Below are 17,780 nucleotides of genomic sequence, written 5' to 3'. Positions count from 1 at the left end.
ATATATTTCATAGTAAAACGCTTGTGTGATTTTATGATTATTTTGTGAACTATATATATTATTTTTAGAGTAAAAATAATATAACTTGAATACACTACGAGGTAACGACTCAAAAAAAATACCAACGCTTTCACGTATAAATATTTAAGTTACACCAGTATTATAATTACAACACGAACCTTAAAATGTAACTTATGTATTTTCGGAAAATACTCTTAAATGCGTATTTTGATAAAAAGTATTATTTTGGAAATGGTATGAAGTAAAATATAATATTTTTGGGAAGAATATATATATTTTGGGAATTTAAAACGTTTTAGACAAGTAATTAAAGTATATTCTTTAAGTGAGACTTAAAATATATTTTTGGAATTATAAAAACGCACATGTATTAAAAGCCCCATCCTTGGGAAGGAATATAATTATTAAATAATTAAGAAGTGTAAATACGAAATAGTTGTCTAACTATTTCCCAAAAACGTTACACCTTAAGCCAAGGCACGGCCGTCCGTCTAATAGAGGTTAGTACGTGTAGGTCGTCACGCAGCAGGTTATTTTGGGACGGACTATTTCGAGACGCACTTCTGTGAGTTCATGTCCCTCTTTTCTCTTAACTGTTTTCAGTTTTTATACTTCGGGGGTGAAATACATGTTACAATGATTACGGATACTTTTATACATGGTATGGTTAGCGTAAGGAGGGTTACTACTTAGATCATGTGAGTGGGTAGGCGGAAACTAGAGGCCATTAATCCTCATTGTAGGACCGAGGGTCATTAGCGGTAGATCTATCTGGGTGTAGCGAGCCCAACTCCAGGCCCAACTGTACGGACCTCGGGGTGACTTTGAGCCCGACGCAAAAATCTGCTAGGTTTGAGTCTTCCTACTGCACTTCACACATATCATTGGCCTTGCAAACCAATGGTGATCTCATTTTTCCTTATTTTCTACATACCAGGGATTTTTCATACATACAAATGTATTACAAAGGTTTTTACATACTCACTTTCACATGAATTCGCTGAACATTTTTGTTGATTTTTCAACTTACATGTATTTTAGGGAATTAGGGATCTGGCGAGGTATGCTATGTCTTCATGCTGCGTAAGAGGAGTGATGTCATCCAAGTTTAGGGGTTGTGGCTTTTACCTGGACGAGTCATAAGTCTTAAACTATGTTATTTCATGTTCTGTGGTTGTGTCTTATGAACAATGTTTTTATTTTGTTGTGTTGTAATTCCGTTGCATGTGTCGACGTTTGAAAACAATGTTGTCGTATTTTACTTTTAAAACTTGAATCAATGGATGATCATCATGGTTTTACTTTCATATAGCTTTGTTGTGATTAAGCTATGGTATTAAGAAGTCACACCAAATAAACCCACGCTTCCGCCAAGCCAGGGTGTGACACGGAGCTTCACCTTTCGCGTCTTGCCCGTCTTTCTTTCCCACTAGGTCAGGACATTCCGACTTCTTGTGACCCGATCGATAGCAATTGTTGCAAACTGTCACTTTTTCTGCGCATGATGAAGCCATATGTCCCGTAGAGTTTTCCGACATATGGGGCAAGGTTTATCCTTGAAGCGACATTCGCCCCTATGACCCTTTCCACATATTTTGCAATTTGGCGACCCGCCTTTTGCATCTGATTTCTTCCCCGTTACCTTCGTTCGCATTTTCTTGGTAGGGCTTGGATTAACATCATGAGCCCTTCGTTCGACCCGTTCAACCTGCTTTTTCAATTCAATCTCCCGTTCCCGAGCAACATTTATGATCTCGGTAAGGGTCTCGTATTTTGAAGGAGTCATAAATTCCCTATACTCGGTGCTCAACATATTGTAATAATAATATATCTTCTGTTCTTCGTTTGTTATCAGTTCATTACAAAACTCCATTTTATCCATGAACGTTCCCGTGATTTTGTGAATGGACTCACCCTTATGTCTAAGCTGCATGAATTCTTCTTTGATTCTGTTAACAACCGCCTTAGGAGTATGATGTTTAAGAAACGGTGTCTTAAATTCATCCCACGTCATAGCCTTAGCCGCTTCACTTCCAATTTCTTTCTTCTTGTTATCCCACCAATCTTTCGCTTGACCTCTTAACTGACCCGTACCACAGGCTATGTAGTCATCTTCATCACAATGGGTTCTCTCAAATACCCCCTCGATATCACTTAGCCATCGTTGGCATACTATTGGGTCTACCTCCCCATTATAGACTGGCGGTTCACACGCCATGAACTCCTTGTATGAACAAGGCTTTCATCCTCCGGACTTTTCCTGCATTGAATTGGCACTATCTTCCAATTTCTTGATTCTTTCATCCACTACCGTTAATACCGTGGTTTGGATATTATCGATAAAACCGGACAAACTATTTTCGATTGCCTTTCCAACCTCCTCGGCAATCACTTCTCTCATTTGCTCGGTGACTCTCGGCACCGCATCATCATTATTTTCATCTGCCATCTTTAATACTGAAATGTTTACATTAACTGTTAAACATTTCATTTATAACATATGATTTACTTGTTTTGATTTAATCAAGTTCATAACTTGATTCAACCATTCTTGTTTCATGCATTTCCCGTGTTTGAGTGAGCTTACCCACTCTTTTCGTTCATATTAGTTCATGTTTCATTTCTCTATTCTCTAAATCTACTTAAAACGATTAACTCTTACCGGATGCTTGATCAAGCTTGAACCGAACACACTTTATTGACAACCTTTAGCTCTGATTACCAACTTGTAAGGCCCAACTTAAAATAACAAGATTTATGGTACAAAACATGCATTTAGTACAAAAATTTCAATTTTACAAAAAAACCTTCTAGTTTTAAGATCATACATGATTATACTATTCAAGTTATAACCCTACTAATTAAACATTCAAAACATGACTTCAAGTGTTTACATATTACTTTAAAACAAAATAGATCAAGTGCGGATGTTTTGACTAGTGCGTTCGGTTCTTGATAATTGCTTAATCGCCATCCGGATCTAGTCCGTCATCACCTACGGTCAGAACCATGAAAATAATTAGTTTTGACACTTTAATAATCAAGTATAAACAAGTTCCATGCTCAAACATGTCAAAACAACAAAAATTCATGGATCTGGGGTAGTGGCGTCGCGCGTCGGGGGTAAGGGTTGGCCGTCGCACAGCGCCACGGGGTGTTTTTGACAGAAAGTTGTTGGCTGGAGCTGTATATCAGCCCAGCACCATTTTTATCAAAATCCAAACTTTAAATCAACATAACTTTTGACTCGGGCGTCCGTTTTACGTCATTCTTTTTCCTACGCGACCGTAATTCAATTACGGACGCATTTATCAACACAATTTGCATAAAATCTCATTTCAAAAGCAGTTGGCCTATAATTCATCTACTTTTTTATTTGACCCACTTGTTTACAAGTTCCGCAACTTGTATTTTAGTCATCACATGATTAGGGCCATTTACACATATCTAGATTTTACCAACTATGGCGTTTCGCTTCCCTCTCGAGGGATTGCTTACGCAATAACCTTCATGCTTGTTTTCAAGGTTTCAAACTTGCTTTTTAACACTATTTGACATGCTTAAGTTTCTGAACTTTAATTCCCATATTAAGGGCTCAATTTCACAACGAGTTTAGCGTGTCCGCTACACGGCTTACGCTTTGTTTATAACCATTCAATAAGTGATGGTCATTAACTTCAACGTTTGCAACTCAACTTGTTTTGACCCGTTTGGATGCCGAATGGAGACCACCATTCAAGACATTCCAAAAAATCTATTTCTAACACATTTTTTGACCCGTTTTAATCATCCAAAGCACTTCGTCACTTCCGTGACTTAATGGGTTTTCTTGTTTAACTAATTTCCAACACAACGAACTAAAATAATTAAGTAAGTAACATAACATAACGAAACCATAGGTTGCGTACCTTTAAAGCGCACCCTTCAAGCGTGTATCACCTCCGGCTTGTCCACTTGACGATCCGGATTCTTTACCTAAGGAGTTCCATTCACAATCAATTCAGAACTCTTTTATAATCAACGACGGACAATTCATTATGATATTCAAATCTGCGTTTTTGTCCGATCTTTAACTTTTATTCCTCACTTAGGCGTTTTAACAAACACCTAGCGGGTCAGATTTTTACATAATCTTTACTAGGTCCTTGACATGTTATTTTCAACTTCATTCACCTCAATTAGGCAATTTACATTAAATTTCAACATCAACAATACTGAATTTGACACATGAATTCAGTTTTCACTAGAATGGTAATTACAATCCTAGTGTTTATCTAGTCTCTACAAACCCAATAATCACCTACAATGATGATTATAATCTCTACAATTATCATACTAAGTTTTAACAAGAATTCATCTAGGGTTTTATCCCTATACATCATGTTACCCCTAATTTCATCCATGCATCATATAATCAAGTTAAACTTTCGTTCTACACATTTAACCTAGATTTCAAGATGTATTAAAATACCACAATTTTGCATACCTTATGATCCCTTTGTCGAGGTGATCATTAATATATAATCAGAATTTGATTCAGACTTGATTTAGGCTTCCAATTTGAGCTTTTTTTTTTTTTTTGAAGAATTAGGGTTTGAAGGACATCCCCTGGTCGCCCCTTTCTCCTGTTCGATCCAAGCACACACACAAGTGTGACTAGTTTGGTCCCTCAACTTTTATTTAACTCTAAGTTTGGTTGTTTTAACCCTATTATAAGTTATTTCAAGTCTTGTAGCTAACTAGGTTATAAATTCCTAGTTAGTTGGTTCTTTATTGATTAACACTTTATAATAAAACATAAAGTTTCGTATTTTTGGGGTGTTACATGTTACTAACAGAATGCACAATAGTTAACACAACACTGTAAGTCCCTCGGAGGTTGAGGTTAAACCTTATCCTTGTTATGTTTAACACATTAGCAAGTGCGGAATCCAAGCTAGAATGCAAACCGGTAGTTTATATGAGAACACAAGCTACAAAGAGAAAGGTAGACACACAAGATATCAAAGTTTTCTCTTGTATTTCAGTGGACACGGTTATAGCCCTTGACCAAACTGAAAATACGCTCTCTACAAGACTAAGTTCACTCACACACTAAAGTGAACACATTACATGAGTATATATACCCATCACAGATCGTCTGGTCGAAGGATCAGGTAGACTGATCGAAAGATCATCTATCGATCTGAAACCTACCGAAGGATCCACATATACCTCGAAGGATGATATCCTTCGAGGTCCATCTACATCCATCGAAGGTTTATCCTTCGAGCTCATCGAAGGATATAAACAATCCTTCGATGACTCATCCTTCGACACAAACATATTACAAACATGTTCTAACTGTTTGGCCAAGTCAAACCAGGAGGATGGTTGACTTGGTCAAACTTACATCAAACACACATATTAACAAACATAAGACGTAAACAAGACTAACAAAAGACATCGTTTTATATCATGACAAAATACAGACAAAGTACAGACACAAGTGCACCAACAAACTCCCCCTTGGCTGTAGCTTTGTCTCGATCTTCGTGTCTTCAAGTCTCTGACGTCCTTTCAACCGTTAAGTTATGCGTTGACCATGCACTTCCCGCATTCACAAGTAGGTTGAAGCAATACAAAGCCATCTTCTGAAACTTCATTGCTTGTGCACGATCCCTAACCAAGTAGTTGATCTCATGATCCTTAAGAATAATAATATCCGACCTGGACATGTTAGAAATCCACATTGGATCTATCATTCGAAAGTTCTCTGGACTGTCTTGGAATAAGATCACCGCTTCTCCAGTATCTGCATCATAAACCCAGCAACGAAAGTTACCCAGAAAATCTGTCCTCATCTTCATCAACGGTATTTTCTTCATCAACTTCGGAGGATCATAAACCAATCGATAACGAGCAGTATTTGTATCTGGATCAAGCGTAAACCTGATCTGCTCGTATCGAGGGAACTGCGGCGTATATAGCGGATCCTTCCAACCAATTCTTCGTTCCAACCTGATCTTCTTGGCGAACAGATTCACCATTTTGTCTTCGACTCGATTAATAACCCTCAGCTGAGCCAAAACCGCAACATCATAATAAGGAAGTGAAAGAATGCTGAGAAGAGACCTGAAGTACTGAAGGCCGCATTCTCGCTTCACAACCATGCAGTGAAGCTCCTTGATGAACATCTAGCTGATAATACGACCCCGAGCCTGATTTCTTTCCAGATTCATGTAGTTGGCCTGATCCAACGGAGGGAGCGGAGGAGGATTCCTAGCTAGGAAATCCGCTCGCCATTCGTTCACGGTCTTCTCACGGCTTTCTTGAGCTGTAGGAGAATCTGAAGAAAGATTAGTAAATTCTGTTGTCTTTGCTGCCACAAACTCATCATCAAGCGCATTAAACTCCGCATTATCTTGACCAACATAAACAGGACGTTCCGGATCCGAACCGATGAAGATTTCTTCAATCGTAGAGAAATCGGTTTCGTCCGGAACTAACGGAGTAGCATCGATCGTCTTCAAATCAACTTCATCCAATTCCTTCAGAGCTAATATACGTTCATCAGACATCTCTGTAACGTGTTCTCCCTCTTCTAATAGTTCACCCGTGACTGGATGATACTGTTGAACAGTTGAGTATTCAGGGAGATCGGTAAACGCTTCCGGTTCAAGACTAACATGTTCAAACCCTGCCGAAGCTTCCAACGTTTCAATCTGCTCAGACGGACCAGTAGTAGCTGTTGGAGGAGCAGTAGGAGCAGCTTGAGACGTACCAGACCCACCTGCAGCACCGGATGCAGTTGCACCGGAACCTGAGGCAGCTGGTTGATCAGGATTTGCTGCATCATCGTCTTTGTCATCACCACGCTTTGAGGGAACGATGCCTAATGCTTTGCACCTTTCATTCCAAAGCGTAACTACTTTGTGATCCATTTTCTTGAAATTTGTTTGAACAGGCTTGAAGGCTTCTATTAATCGATCATCACGATTTTTATAGCGATCCGACAACTCTTCATGCTTCTGCTTTAACACTTTTGCCTCATGCTCTAACACATTGCTATGCCCTTTCATTATCTCAACTTCCCTATCACGAGCCCTGTTTGCTTCTTTCAGCCTTTCAATCTCTAGAGCCTGTTCGTTTATCTTAAGATTCTGAGCACTAACAATTGAGACTAGCTTGTTGTGTGCCTCCACATCCCGTGTTCGCTGTTCACGATACTCTTCAATCTTTCTAGTATGCCCACCGACTAAGTTACCCAATTCACTGACTTGTTCGATCAGGAAGTGAATTCTCTCAGCGTCAGACAAACCAGACAATGTTTCTGCTAGAGTCGGCCGTGAAGGCTCAGGTCCTGAGGAGCCAGACTGACCAGATGGACCGGAAGTACCTGTTGGACCAGTAATAATAAGAGGAGGACGTGCGTGTGTACCTGAGACAGGAGTTGCAGGCGGCTGTTGATCAACAGTCGCCGTGCGTGTCCCAGTAGACGTCTGCGGAGAAGAGACCAGCGCCAGCATCTCTGATGTAGTTAATTGATCACTGACAGGTGGTAGCTGATGCTCTGGAGGCGTTGAATGCTGGATCGAATCAGGTATAGTGACATCACCAGCAGTTTCACTCATTGAACCTGATCCGTCCTTTGATTTCTTTGAAGTACGAGTACCCTGTTTTCTTGCTTTCCTCTTCTTTCTAACCAAACCAGGAGCAGCAGGAATATAATCATCATCTTTGTCAGATTCTGCGGCACTAACCAGTTTCTCTATACGTTCAAGACCACGAAGATTCCCGCGCTGATCATAAACCTTTCGCATCCCTGGAGGAGGAGGATTATCATCCTCAGAAGACGAATCATCATTACCAGAACCTCCTTCATCATCAGAAGACGAACTGCTTTCATCCACCAACCTCCTCGGCTCGTCCGCCTTACCTTTACCTTTGTCGGATTCGACGAACACTCCTTGAACTTCTTCCGAAACAACATTCACATCAATTTCAGCATGTGTTGCAGCACTGGAACTGCCAGCAGACTTCTTGCTCGATGCTTTAACTCCGTGCTTAGCCTCAAGTTGTGTGTTAGCCAACGCGATTAACCTGGGCTCTTCGTCATCAGAATCACTTGCATCTCGACGCCACTTGTGGTTCTGTGGTGCCTCGTAGGACACATCATCGAGGTGGCCAATAAGCTTTCTGACTGGATTGGATTCCTTATACTTAGACATAGACTTGAAGATCAGCAATGTACGCTCGTTCATCGGATTAACTGGTAGAATATCTGCTTCAACCTTGGGAAGATTCGGAATCTGATCATCCATCATCATTTGCAAGAATCTTGGATATAACCAAAACTTGGTTGACGTCCGTTGATTTGCTGACGGAAGTGGCCTGCGGGCATTCTCTTTCAGATTGTCAAAGATGTAACGTGATATGTTGAACGGCTTGTTCAGAATTAAAGCCGTAAACAATCCCGTCAATTCAATAGGCGACAAATCGTATCCAGACCGTTTGTTGCTCAGACAGTGAATAAGAATATGCAATAAAAACTTGTATCTTAACGGCATGAACCCTTTGTTTATCTGATTTGCTAGCACATTCTCGGTGTAACGTAGCCTCATCAATAAACCACGCTGACACTGTAAATCAATAGAAGTCGAATCTTCTGGTTGATCTCCTAATTGCAAACGCGCTCTGATAGTGTTCTCGGTGATCACCACGGGTTTCTCAGTAACGAATCCTCTAATCACTTCTTGGTTATTCACTGTATCAACCACAGCAGAATTCCAGAATTCCTTGATCTGGGACTGGTAAGCGGTGTGTTGTGTAGTAATGGCATAGTTGATTCGTGCCCGGTGAAGATACTGCATTATCCCCTCGTATTCCGGACTAACTTTGTCTTCCGGTTGCAGATACGCGGCCATGTTGTGTCTTGGCTCGGACATAGATTCAACTTCAGACTTTTCTTTCTTAGTTGGTTTTCCCGTTCCTTCTTCTCTTTCGGTGCCATTTCGGTTCATGAAAACAAGGACACTTAATGAGAAAACAGTCAAACAGTCAACAAAGATTTCACACTTAGAAAGATTTCAGTTTCTTGAAAAAATTTCTAAGTGTTGTTTCCTCGAAGGATTCCATTTAGACATCGAAGGATTAACACTTGACTCGAAGGATGACAATTTGATCGAAAGATGTTATTTTCCTCGAAAGATGAAAGGCCTTATCGAAGGATCAACTTACGAAAGATCATAAATTTTGAAAGATATTTTGGTCAATTGAAAGATCTGATCAATCGAAGGATGATGTTTGGTTGATCATGGATCCTTCGAAAAGCTTAGTATCCTTCGAGTCTCAGTTCGAAGGATATTTTGCAGTCCATCTTTCGAGGTTAAGAAACATCATCTTTCGTGATCGGCGTGTTTTCCGGTGACACTGTTCATCGGCGTGTTTTCCGGTGATTGTTTTAAGTGTGTTTTAAGCCATTTAAAAACATCAACATCAAACTATTTAAAAACATCAACATCAAAACGAACCCCGGACACTAATCCTAACCCGGATACTAACACAGACACATGTACCGATCAACCCCAAGAACACCCAAGACCCTTTCAGACCATTAAAAATTCAACACAACTCTGTAACACAAAACATCAGTCAAGATAAAAACCTTATGATCATCAAAACCTACCACTAACATATTTACAACACATTCACATTACATAAAATCACATGATCAGATGAGGTATTCATGTTGTTGTTTCTTAAGTGTGTTAGGATTATCCTACCGTGATTGTTGTTGTAATCCTGATAGCCTAACTTTTGTTTCGATTTTGGCAGAGTTTTGGTAGGATCAGAGGTTTTTGAAATTTGAACTGTTATGTTGAAATGAAGAAGAAGACCCCCTTTTCTACTCTGTCCTCGAAACGCGAACCGCCTCGAAGGATCATTAACCTTTCGAAAGATGAAAAAGGTGCTCGAAAGATGAGACTTTGGGTCGAAGGATCCAGATCTGGATCGAAAGATACCAGATATTTGTGGGAACCCTCAACAACCTCGAAAGACGATCCTCGAAGGATATCTTTCGACCTGATCCATCTTTCGAAAAGTCTGATCAGCTCGAAGGATCCAATTGGTCAAATCCTTCGTTGACCAATTCATCTTTCGAGCATCAAGATTGACTTTCATTGACCATCTGATCTTTCGAGGGCCATTGCTTCCTCGAAGGATCAGATTTTCACCAACACTTTGGATTTTGGGAATTTGCAATTCAAACCCTTCAAATTCTTAAAAGTTTTCAGAAACGACCGTTTTGAAAAATTGCCCGTTATGAAGTTCTACAAAGGTCAGTTTTATGAAGTATCTCGGCTTGCCAGGTATCGGATCGAGCACCAACATCGGTTAATCAAAAATAAGATAATATTGAAAATCTTTTTGGATTTTGATAAAATAAAAGACAACAATTTTAATATCCTTTGAATGTTATCAAACGACATCACCGCTAATGTCGTGCTGATATGCACCAAACGACAAAACTGTTTAAAAAGACAATAAAAGTTAAGCAGTAAAGTTAAGCAGTAAATAAATATGTACAAACACAACAATATTTTTGCGAGTTTCTGGCGAAGAGAATCATATCAGTTTGCGGTCTTTTGTCAAAACACATTTCCTTTTAATATTCTTTTACAAATGTGGATAAGTATTCTACCACAATTACCGATATTGTTATCCACTTAAACTCAGCGATCAAGTGTAATCATAATACATTGAGATACATTTAAGGTATGATTTATACTTACCGACCGGTGTTCCTCCACTCACGACACATTCCCGTATCAAGGTATGCACGAGAGTTCATCTTACTGGCGAGTATACCATTTATCATCCGTTTTTAACGTATATAAAATGTGAACAAGTCACTTATTTGAGTTTGAAAACCAAGCCCTATGTGATGAAATCACTTATTGATGAGGAACTTGATTTTCATATGCATGAGGGCACAGGAGCAAGTCCGTGAACAGGTCAGTACTTCCGTACAGCAGAGAGACGAACTTGACTCCCGGATAAATGTGATATTTTATCACTTATTTGTTTGGACATGTGATTGTTTATCACTTATTGAGGTCGAATGCAGTATGTACACGTATGTATAGTATCATGGAAGAACTAGACTTTGTCTTTTATAGAAACAACCATGATACCCAGATGATAAACAGCATAAACCCCGAATATCTCAGAACCTCGGCAATCTATCAAACGAAATTTCGGTACCAAGACCATATGCCAATGAGCGGTTCCCACGCGGTTTTCAGTTCGTTATGTTTATATCTCCTGCATACTTTAAAATGATCGTGAGTCTACCGGTACATCATTAGTAGAGCTACTTATCATTTTCTTTTCTTTTGATTTCTAGAAACATGTTTCGACCGACCTCTGATGTAATATCATTTTCTCTTATATTACCAAGAAGCTCATTTTTGTTTTTCTGTTGTTTTTGTGTTTTTCTGAATTTTCTCCCATTTAATTCCAGAAAGTAAATAAAGTAAAGATATATTTTTGTATTTTTGCGGTTTTTCAATGTTTTTGTATTTTCCTTGAAACTTTCTCCCCCTAAAATTCAAAAATAAAATAAAGTAAAAACATATTTTTGGATTTTTGGTTTTAGAAAAATATTTACAAAAACGATTTCCCGATGTCGGTTACTCTTGCTTCACCTTTATGCCGTTTACCAAAAGTAAATAATCGAATCTTGATTTATCAAATGCTTTGGTAAAAAGGTCGGCACGTTGGTGATCGGTATGAATGTGAACCACATCGATAAGTCTCTTTTCAAAGCAATCACGTATGAAGTGATATTTAATATCGATGTGCTTCGTTTTTGAGTGCTGTACAAGATTTCTAGTGATCTGTAAAGCAGCTTCATTATCAACATAAATAGGAGTAGTTAGGAATTCAAAACCGTAGTCCCGCATCTGTTGTTGGATTCATAGAACTTGGGAGCAGCAACTAGACGCAGCAATGTATTCCGCTTCACATGTAGACGTAGCCACACATGTCTGCTTCTTGCACTGCCAAGTGACTAGGCGATTGCCTAAGAACTGACATCCTGCTGTAGTTGATTTGCCATCTTTCTTGCAGCCGCCGAAATCAGAATCATTGTAAGCCTTGAGATCAAAGTTATCATCCTTAGGGTACCATAACCCGGTGTCAGGGCAACCCTTCAGATAACGAAAAATCCTTTTGACAGCAGCATAGTGAGAGACCTTCGGATTCGCTTGGTATCTGGCGAGAAGGCACGTTGGATACATAATGTCGGGTCTTGATGCGGTGAGATACATTAAAGATCCAATCATAGCACGATAAAGTGAAGAGTCCACAGCTTCCCCTTTTTCATCCGGAGTAATCCCGTGATTCTGCGGAAGAGGAGTAGAAATTGGCTTCGAATCGGACATCTGGAACCGGCTCAAGATGTCTCCGACGTACTTGGTTTGATGGATAAAAATTCCAGATTCGGACTGATTAACTTGAAAACCCAAGAAGAACGTCATTTCACCCATCGCACTCATCTCGAATCGATCTTGCATCACCTTCTCAAATTCCTTGCATAACTTATCATCGGTAGAACCAAAGATAATGTCATCGACGTATACCTGTACCAACAGAAGATCTTCACCTTTTTCTTTGATGAAGAGGGTACAATCGATCAAACCCCGTCTAAACCCGTTGTTCAGCAGGTACGTAGACAGTGTCTCATACCAGGCTCGGGGTGCTTGATGAAGACCATATAGCGCCTTGTTAAGTAGTAAAACTCTGTCAGGATGTAATGGATCTTCAAACCCCGGTGGTTGCTCGACATATACTTCCTCTTCGACTACTCCGTGAAGAAATGCACTTTTAACATCCATCTGGTACACCTTGAATTTCTTGAAGGATGCGTAGGCTAGAAAGATTCTAATAGCCTCCAGACGTGCAACAGGTGCATACACTTCATTGTTGTCAATACCTTCTATCTGACTGAAGCCTTGAACAACTAACCTTGCTTTGTTTCGGACAACAATCCCACGGTCGTCATTCTTGCACTTAAACACCCAACGAGTTCCGATCTTCTTGTAGTGGTCGGGCCTATCAACCAATTTCCATACGCCCAACTTCTCGAACTGCTGAAGTTCTTCTTGCATGGCTTCCACCCAGGAATCATCTTTCAATGCCTCCTTCCAAGATCTAGGCTCTTCCTGGCTAACATAGCAGGCGAAAGACCAATCATTTTGTTGTCCCGATTCTCGTATCTCAGCATACAAGCCAGCATTTTCGTTATTTCTGATTTGATTCCTTGTCCTTACACCACTGAGAACATCACCTATAATATTCTGCTGAGGATGAATGTTATGAATTCGGGTTTCAGGAACTGGAAGAATTTCAACATTGGTCCTCAAGTTATTGATATTTAAATTCCCGATATCATTCTGAAGCTGTTGAGTTGTAGAAGATGATGCATTTTCTTCTTGGACAATTGGCGCAGACACTGGATCCGTTGCTTCTGAAGTACCTTGAACCGGACGCAGTGCTTCACCATCATTTGCATCAACATACTCCTCATCTTCCGATGACAAATTGTAGTCGACAGCATCATTAAACACCTCATTTGAAACGAGATTGTTGACAGAAGAAGATGCTTGTGAGTCAACAATGATTGGGCGAACTAACTGAGAGCCAGTCGCATTCTCGCTTTCAGACAACATTTGAGCAATTGCATTGTCATCATCAAATGTCGACAGATTGAATGAGTCGAAAAGACCATCATAATCGAACATCCATGGATCTCCAGAAGGCTTCGGTGGATTAGAATATCTTTGAACTTTTACTTCACCCCACTCTTCAATCTTCTTGGTAGTCGGGTTCCATACTCGCAGATTAGGAGTAGCATACCCAAGGAAGTAACCTTCGATAGCTTTGGCACCAAACTTCCCGTCAGGTTCAATCATGGTACATGGTGCACCAAAAGGTTCTAGATATTCCAAGTCAGAAGTCTTCTTGTGTAGGAGTTCGAAGCACGTTTTGCCATGTCTTTTCACTGTGAGAACCCTGTTTCACGTGTAGCAAGCCGAGGCAACAGCTTCAGTCCAGAATCGAACTGGAAGCTGAGACTCAACCAACATGGTTCTTGCAGTCTCAATTAAGGTTCTGTTTTTTCTTTCAGCGACTCCGTTTTGTTGTGGCGTGTACCGAGTGCTGTATTCATGAAGGATTCCTTTTGCAGTGCAAAATTCATCCATAACCCTGTTTTTGAACTCGGTTCCGTTGTCGCTTCGAATTCGCCTCACCTTTAGATTATAAAGATTTTCCAACAAGGTGATCAAATTCTTTAGAATTTCTGGAGTCTCGCTCTTGTGGACCATGAAAGCAACCCATGAAAATCTTGAATAGTCATCAGTGACTACCAAGCAGAAAACTTCCCCGTGCACACTCTTGTGTTTGATTGGCCCGAAAAGGTCCATATGCAGACGTTCGAGTGGCATGTTTACAGTGTTAACCTTCTTCAATGGATGTGATTTCTTGATCTGCTTCCCTTTCTGACACGGCACACAGACATCTTGAAGTTGAAAATTCTGCACATTTACACCTCTCACCAGATTGTTTTTGACAAGGTGATTCATTTTTCTGAGGTGAATATGACCCATCCGTCTGTGCCAAGAGATCGTCTCCTTTTCAGTGGCTTTTGAAATAAAGCAAGTAACTTGTTTGGACTTAGTTATTGCTTGGCTCATATCGAGGACATACAAATCATTAACTCTTGGTGCTGAAAAGAGAATCCATTCTTCGGGAATTTTGAATCCTGGCTTCAGCACATAACAACCGGCATCATCAAAATGCACGGTGAACTTCTTGTCGCAGATCTGAGAAACACTCAGGAGATTGTGATCCAACTGTTGCACATAATTGATTTTGTCGAAACTCACAACTCCATTTGAGATCATTCCTTCGCCGGTGATATACCCTCCTTTGTCTCCAGCAAACGCGACATATCCTCCTCTTATACTTCGCACATCGAAAAGAAGACGATAGTCACCCGTCATGTGCCTGGAAGCCCCACTATCAACAATCCAATGACGATTAATAGTTCCTCCTAGAGCCGCCTGCACATGCAACTAACTTATCAGTTTGAGAGGGGGACCCAAGCCTTTGTGGACTTGGGTCGTCCTTGATCATCAAGGAAAGTGATTTCAATCACTTGATGATTAGGAAAAAGAACCTGTGGTGCTCCCCCTGATTGAATTACCTGCTTTTGCTTCCAAGCTGTTTGTCTTTTACCAGTATTTGAATTTATTGTTTTAGCATTTACTGGTTTTACAGTTTCAGGTTTTGCTTGTACAGGTTTTTCTTCTTTGACCTCTGATTTTAAGGCCTTTTCAATTACCTTTTGATTCTTTTGCTTTAACTTCTTTTCCCTTTCTTTCAAGACACGTGGGTCCTGTTTCGGGGAAACTGGTCGTTTTTGGTAATCGATTTCTTGGGGAGCACTCGTTTTTGACTTCAGCTTTTGCACGTGTGGGCAATATCTTACAATATGCCCAACTGTGCCACATTCAAAACATGTTCTCCGCTCTACAAACTTCGGAGAAACATGTTGATGACCAGACGGAGAACTAGACGATGAACTTTGTGATCTAGACGTGCTTGGACCTAAATCACATCCGTTGGTGTGTTGGGTGTAATTATTCTGATCATTTCGTTTTAAAATTCTAACTTGTTTTACAAAATCAACGTTAGATTTATCCTGAAATGTTTCAAGTTTGTCTGAACCCGTGGATCCAACAAAGTTCATTTTCGGTTCTCGTTTCTTAACAGGAGCTCTTTTGTTTTGCACCTTTTGTTGTTGAACCTTAGGTTGCTCAACCTTTGATTGTTGAATTTTAGGTTGTGCAGCCTTAGGTTGAGTAGCCTTAGACTGTTCAACTTTAGGTTGTTAAACCTTTGGTTGTTCAGTCTTAGGCTGCTGAACTTTAGGTGCTTGAACATTCTTGTTCTGAGCCTTCTTTCCCTGTACCTTACCCTTTCCGGAGTTGACTTGTTGTTTTCGCTCAATTGGTAGTTTTTGGTTTCCGTATTGTTTTCTAATTTGTTCACACGGAATTGGATCACATTGAGTGACAGTAACTTTGCCACTTTTGTTCCCCATAACTTATCAGTGCATCCTTCAAAAATTTGCTCAATTAAATCTTGATTTACATTTTTAATTGGAAAATCTTTGTTAGAGTAGATTTTGCTATCTCCTTTGAGCGTGTACAACAAATTATTCCCTTCAAGGCTAGATACAATGGACTTCATTGCTTTTGACATTTCAGTCTTACTCGGTTTCACTGGTGGATCACACAAGATGTGATTCTCGATTGGAATATCTGTTGTAACCGAGTTAGACTGTTGTTTCACAATTTCTTCAGATTCATCGTCCGAAGAATCAGCATCCTCAACAATGGGAGGACTCTGTTCCTTAACACACGATGAATCTGTCACATTCTCAGATTCTGATTGACCCGAGGATGATGTACCAGTTGTGAACCCGAGGCCTGCTGCAAAGTCATCTAGATCGAGTGGCACAGTAGGTTCAAAACGGGGCATATCCTCGTCATCAGGCAATTTGGAGTAATTGTGATTCATTGGGGGAGGACATGATTTGAATCCAATACATTTTGCATCCCCCTTTTCCTTTTGAACGTTAATGATGTGATCCAATACATAGCGGGAATTGGAATAGCTTTCCAGTTTCTGCTTAATTGTCTCACATTCACATCGAGCTGTTGCTAACTCTACCATTTGCTTTTCAATTGTGTCAATAAGATTATTGTTAGCATGTTGTTTTCGCAAAACAGCCTTTTGTAATTCTGAAACATCATGTCTTAATGACGCAATTGTTGCTTTAAATTCCTTTTCATTTCTGGTTAAAAACAAGTTAGCTTCGGTTGCTTTAGAAAGATCTACAATCAATTCTTGATTGTGTTTGTGTGTGATTTCAAACTGACTTTCCTTTTCTGCATATTTTAAACACTTTGCACATTCAATAGGAACAGAAATAGAGTCAGAATTAGTATCACATACCTGAGAAGTCTGACCTTCTACGTGAGCCATAAAGGCTGTATGAAAAGAAAAAGATCCATCTTCAGATAAGAACTGAGCAAGCTTCTCGGAAGTTCCAGCAGATCTCTGGCAGAGAATAGATCTCCTCTTGCATAATGCTTCAGCTTCAGCCAAAAGCTCATCAACTTCCAAATCTAAAGCATCACTTGATAAATCACCAGCATCAAGTGATTCCCCATCCATGCTCCCACTATAACCGGAACTATCTTCATCTTCTGAAGATTCACCAGCAGACACGGGTTCTACTACCTTCTCAATCACTTTAGCATAACATGCTGTTCCACCATTTCCTCCTTCTCCAAGCTGAAGGTTCCAGTTGCAGATTTCATCAGCTTGAACAACCAATCCTCTGTGGGGATTAGTGTTTGTGGATCCAGATGCATTTCCTCCAACGGGAACTATTGATCTGACAGAATTGTTGTTCAGTTGCTGTTGTGGCTGTCCTTGATTCCTGAAGGGATTCTGATTTCCTTGCTTAGGTGGCTTCTGACACTCCCGCTTGAAGTGACCCTTTTCACCACAATTGAAGCAAGTGACAGCATTCTTATCAAAACCATACTTGGTGTTGTTGTTGCTATCCAAGTTGGTTCTCCCCGTCCTTTCCATAAACTCCTTTGCTCTTCGAATTGCACTAGCAAGAGCCCATTTGA

The 17,780-nt window shown here is 40.0% G+C and overlaps 1 protein-coding gene across 1 annotated transcript; it reads right to left on the bottom strand.

The window, feature by feature from the left end:
* Nucleotides 1–1,507: 1,507 nt before the first annotated feature.
* LOC110882635 lies at nucleotides 1,508–2,239 on the bottom strand. The gene has a single exon (XM_022130611.1). The coding sequence runs from the start codon at nucleotides 2,237–2,239 to the stop codon at nucleotides 1,508–1,510; it is 732 nt and encodes a 243-aa protein (XP_021986303.1).
* Nucleotides 2,240–17,780: the final 15,541 nt, after the last annotated feature.

This window comes from Helianthus annuus, chromosome 7 (assembly GCF_002127325.2).
Source record: "Helianthus annuus cultivar XRQ/B chromosome 7, HanXRQr2.0-SUNRISE, whole genome shotgun sequence".
In the NCBI taxonomy this organism is placed as follows: Eukaryota; Viridiplantae; Streptophyta; class Magnoliopsida; order Asterales; family Asteraceae; genus Helianthus; species Helianthus annuus.
This window is presented reverse-complemented; position numbering and strand designations above follow the sequence as displayed.

Coding starts and splice junctions, on each gene's coding strand:
- LOC110882635 (XM_022130611.1), bottom strand. CDS start 2,239: ATGGCGTGTGAACCGCCAGTCTATAATGGGGAGGTAGACCCAATAGTA.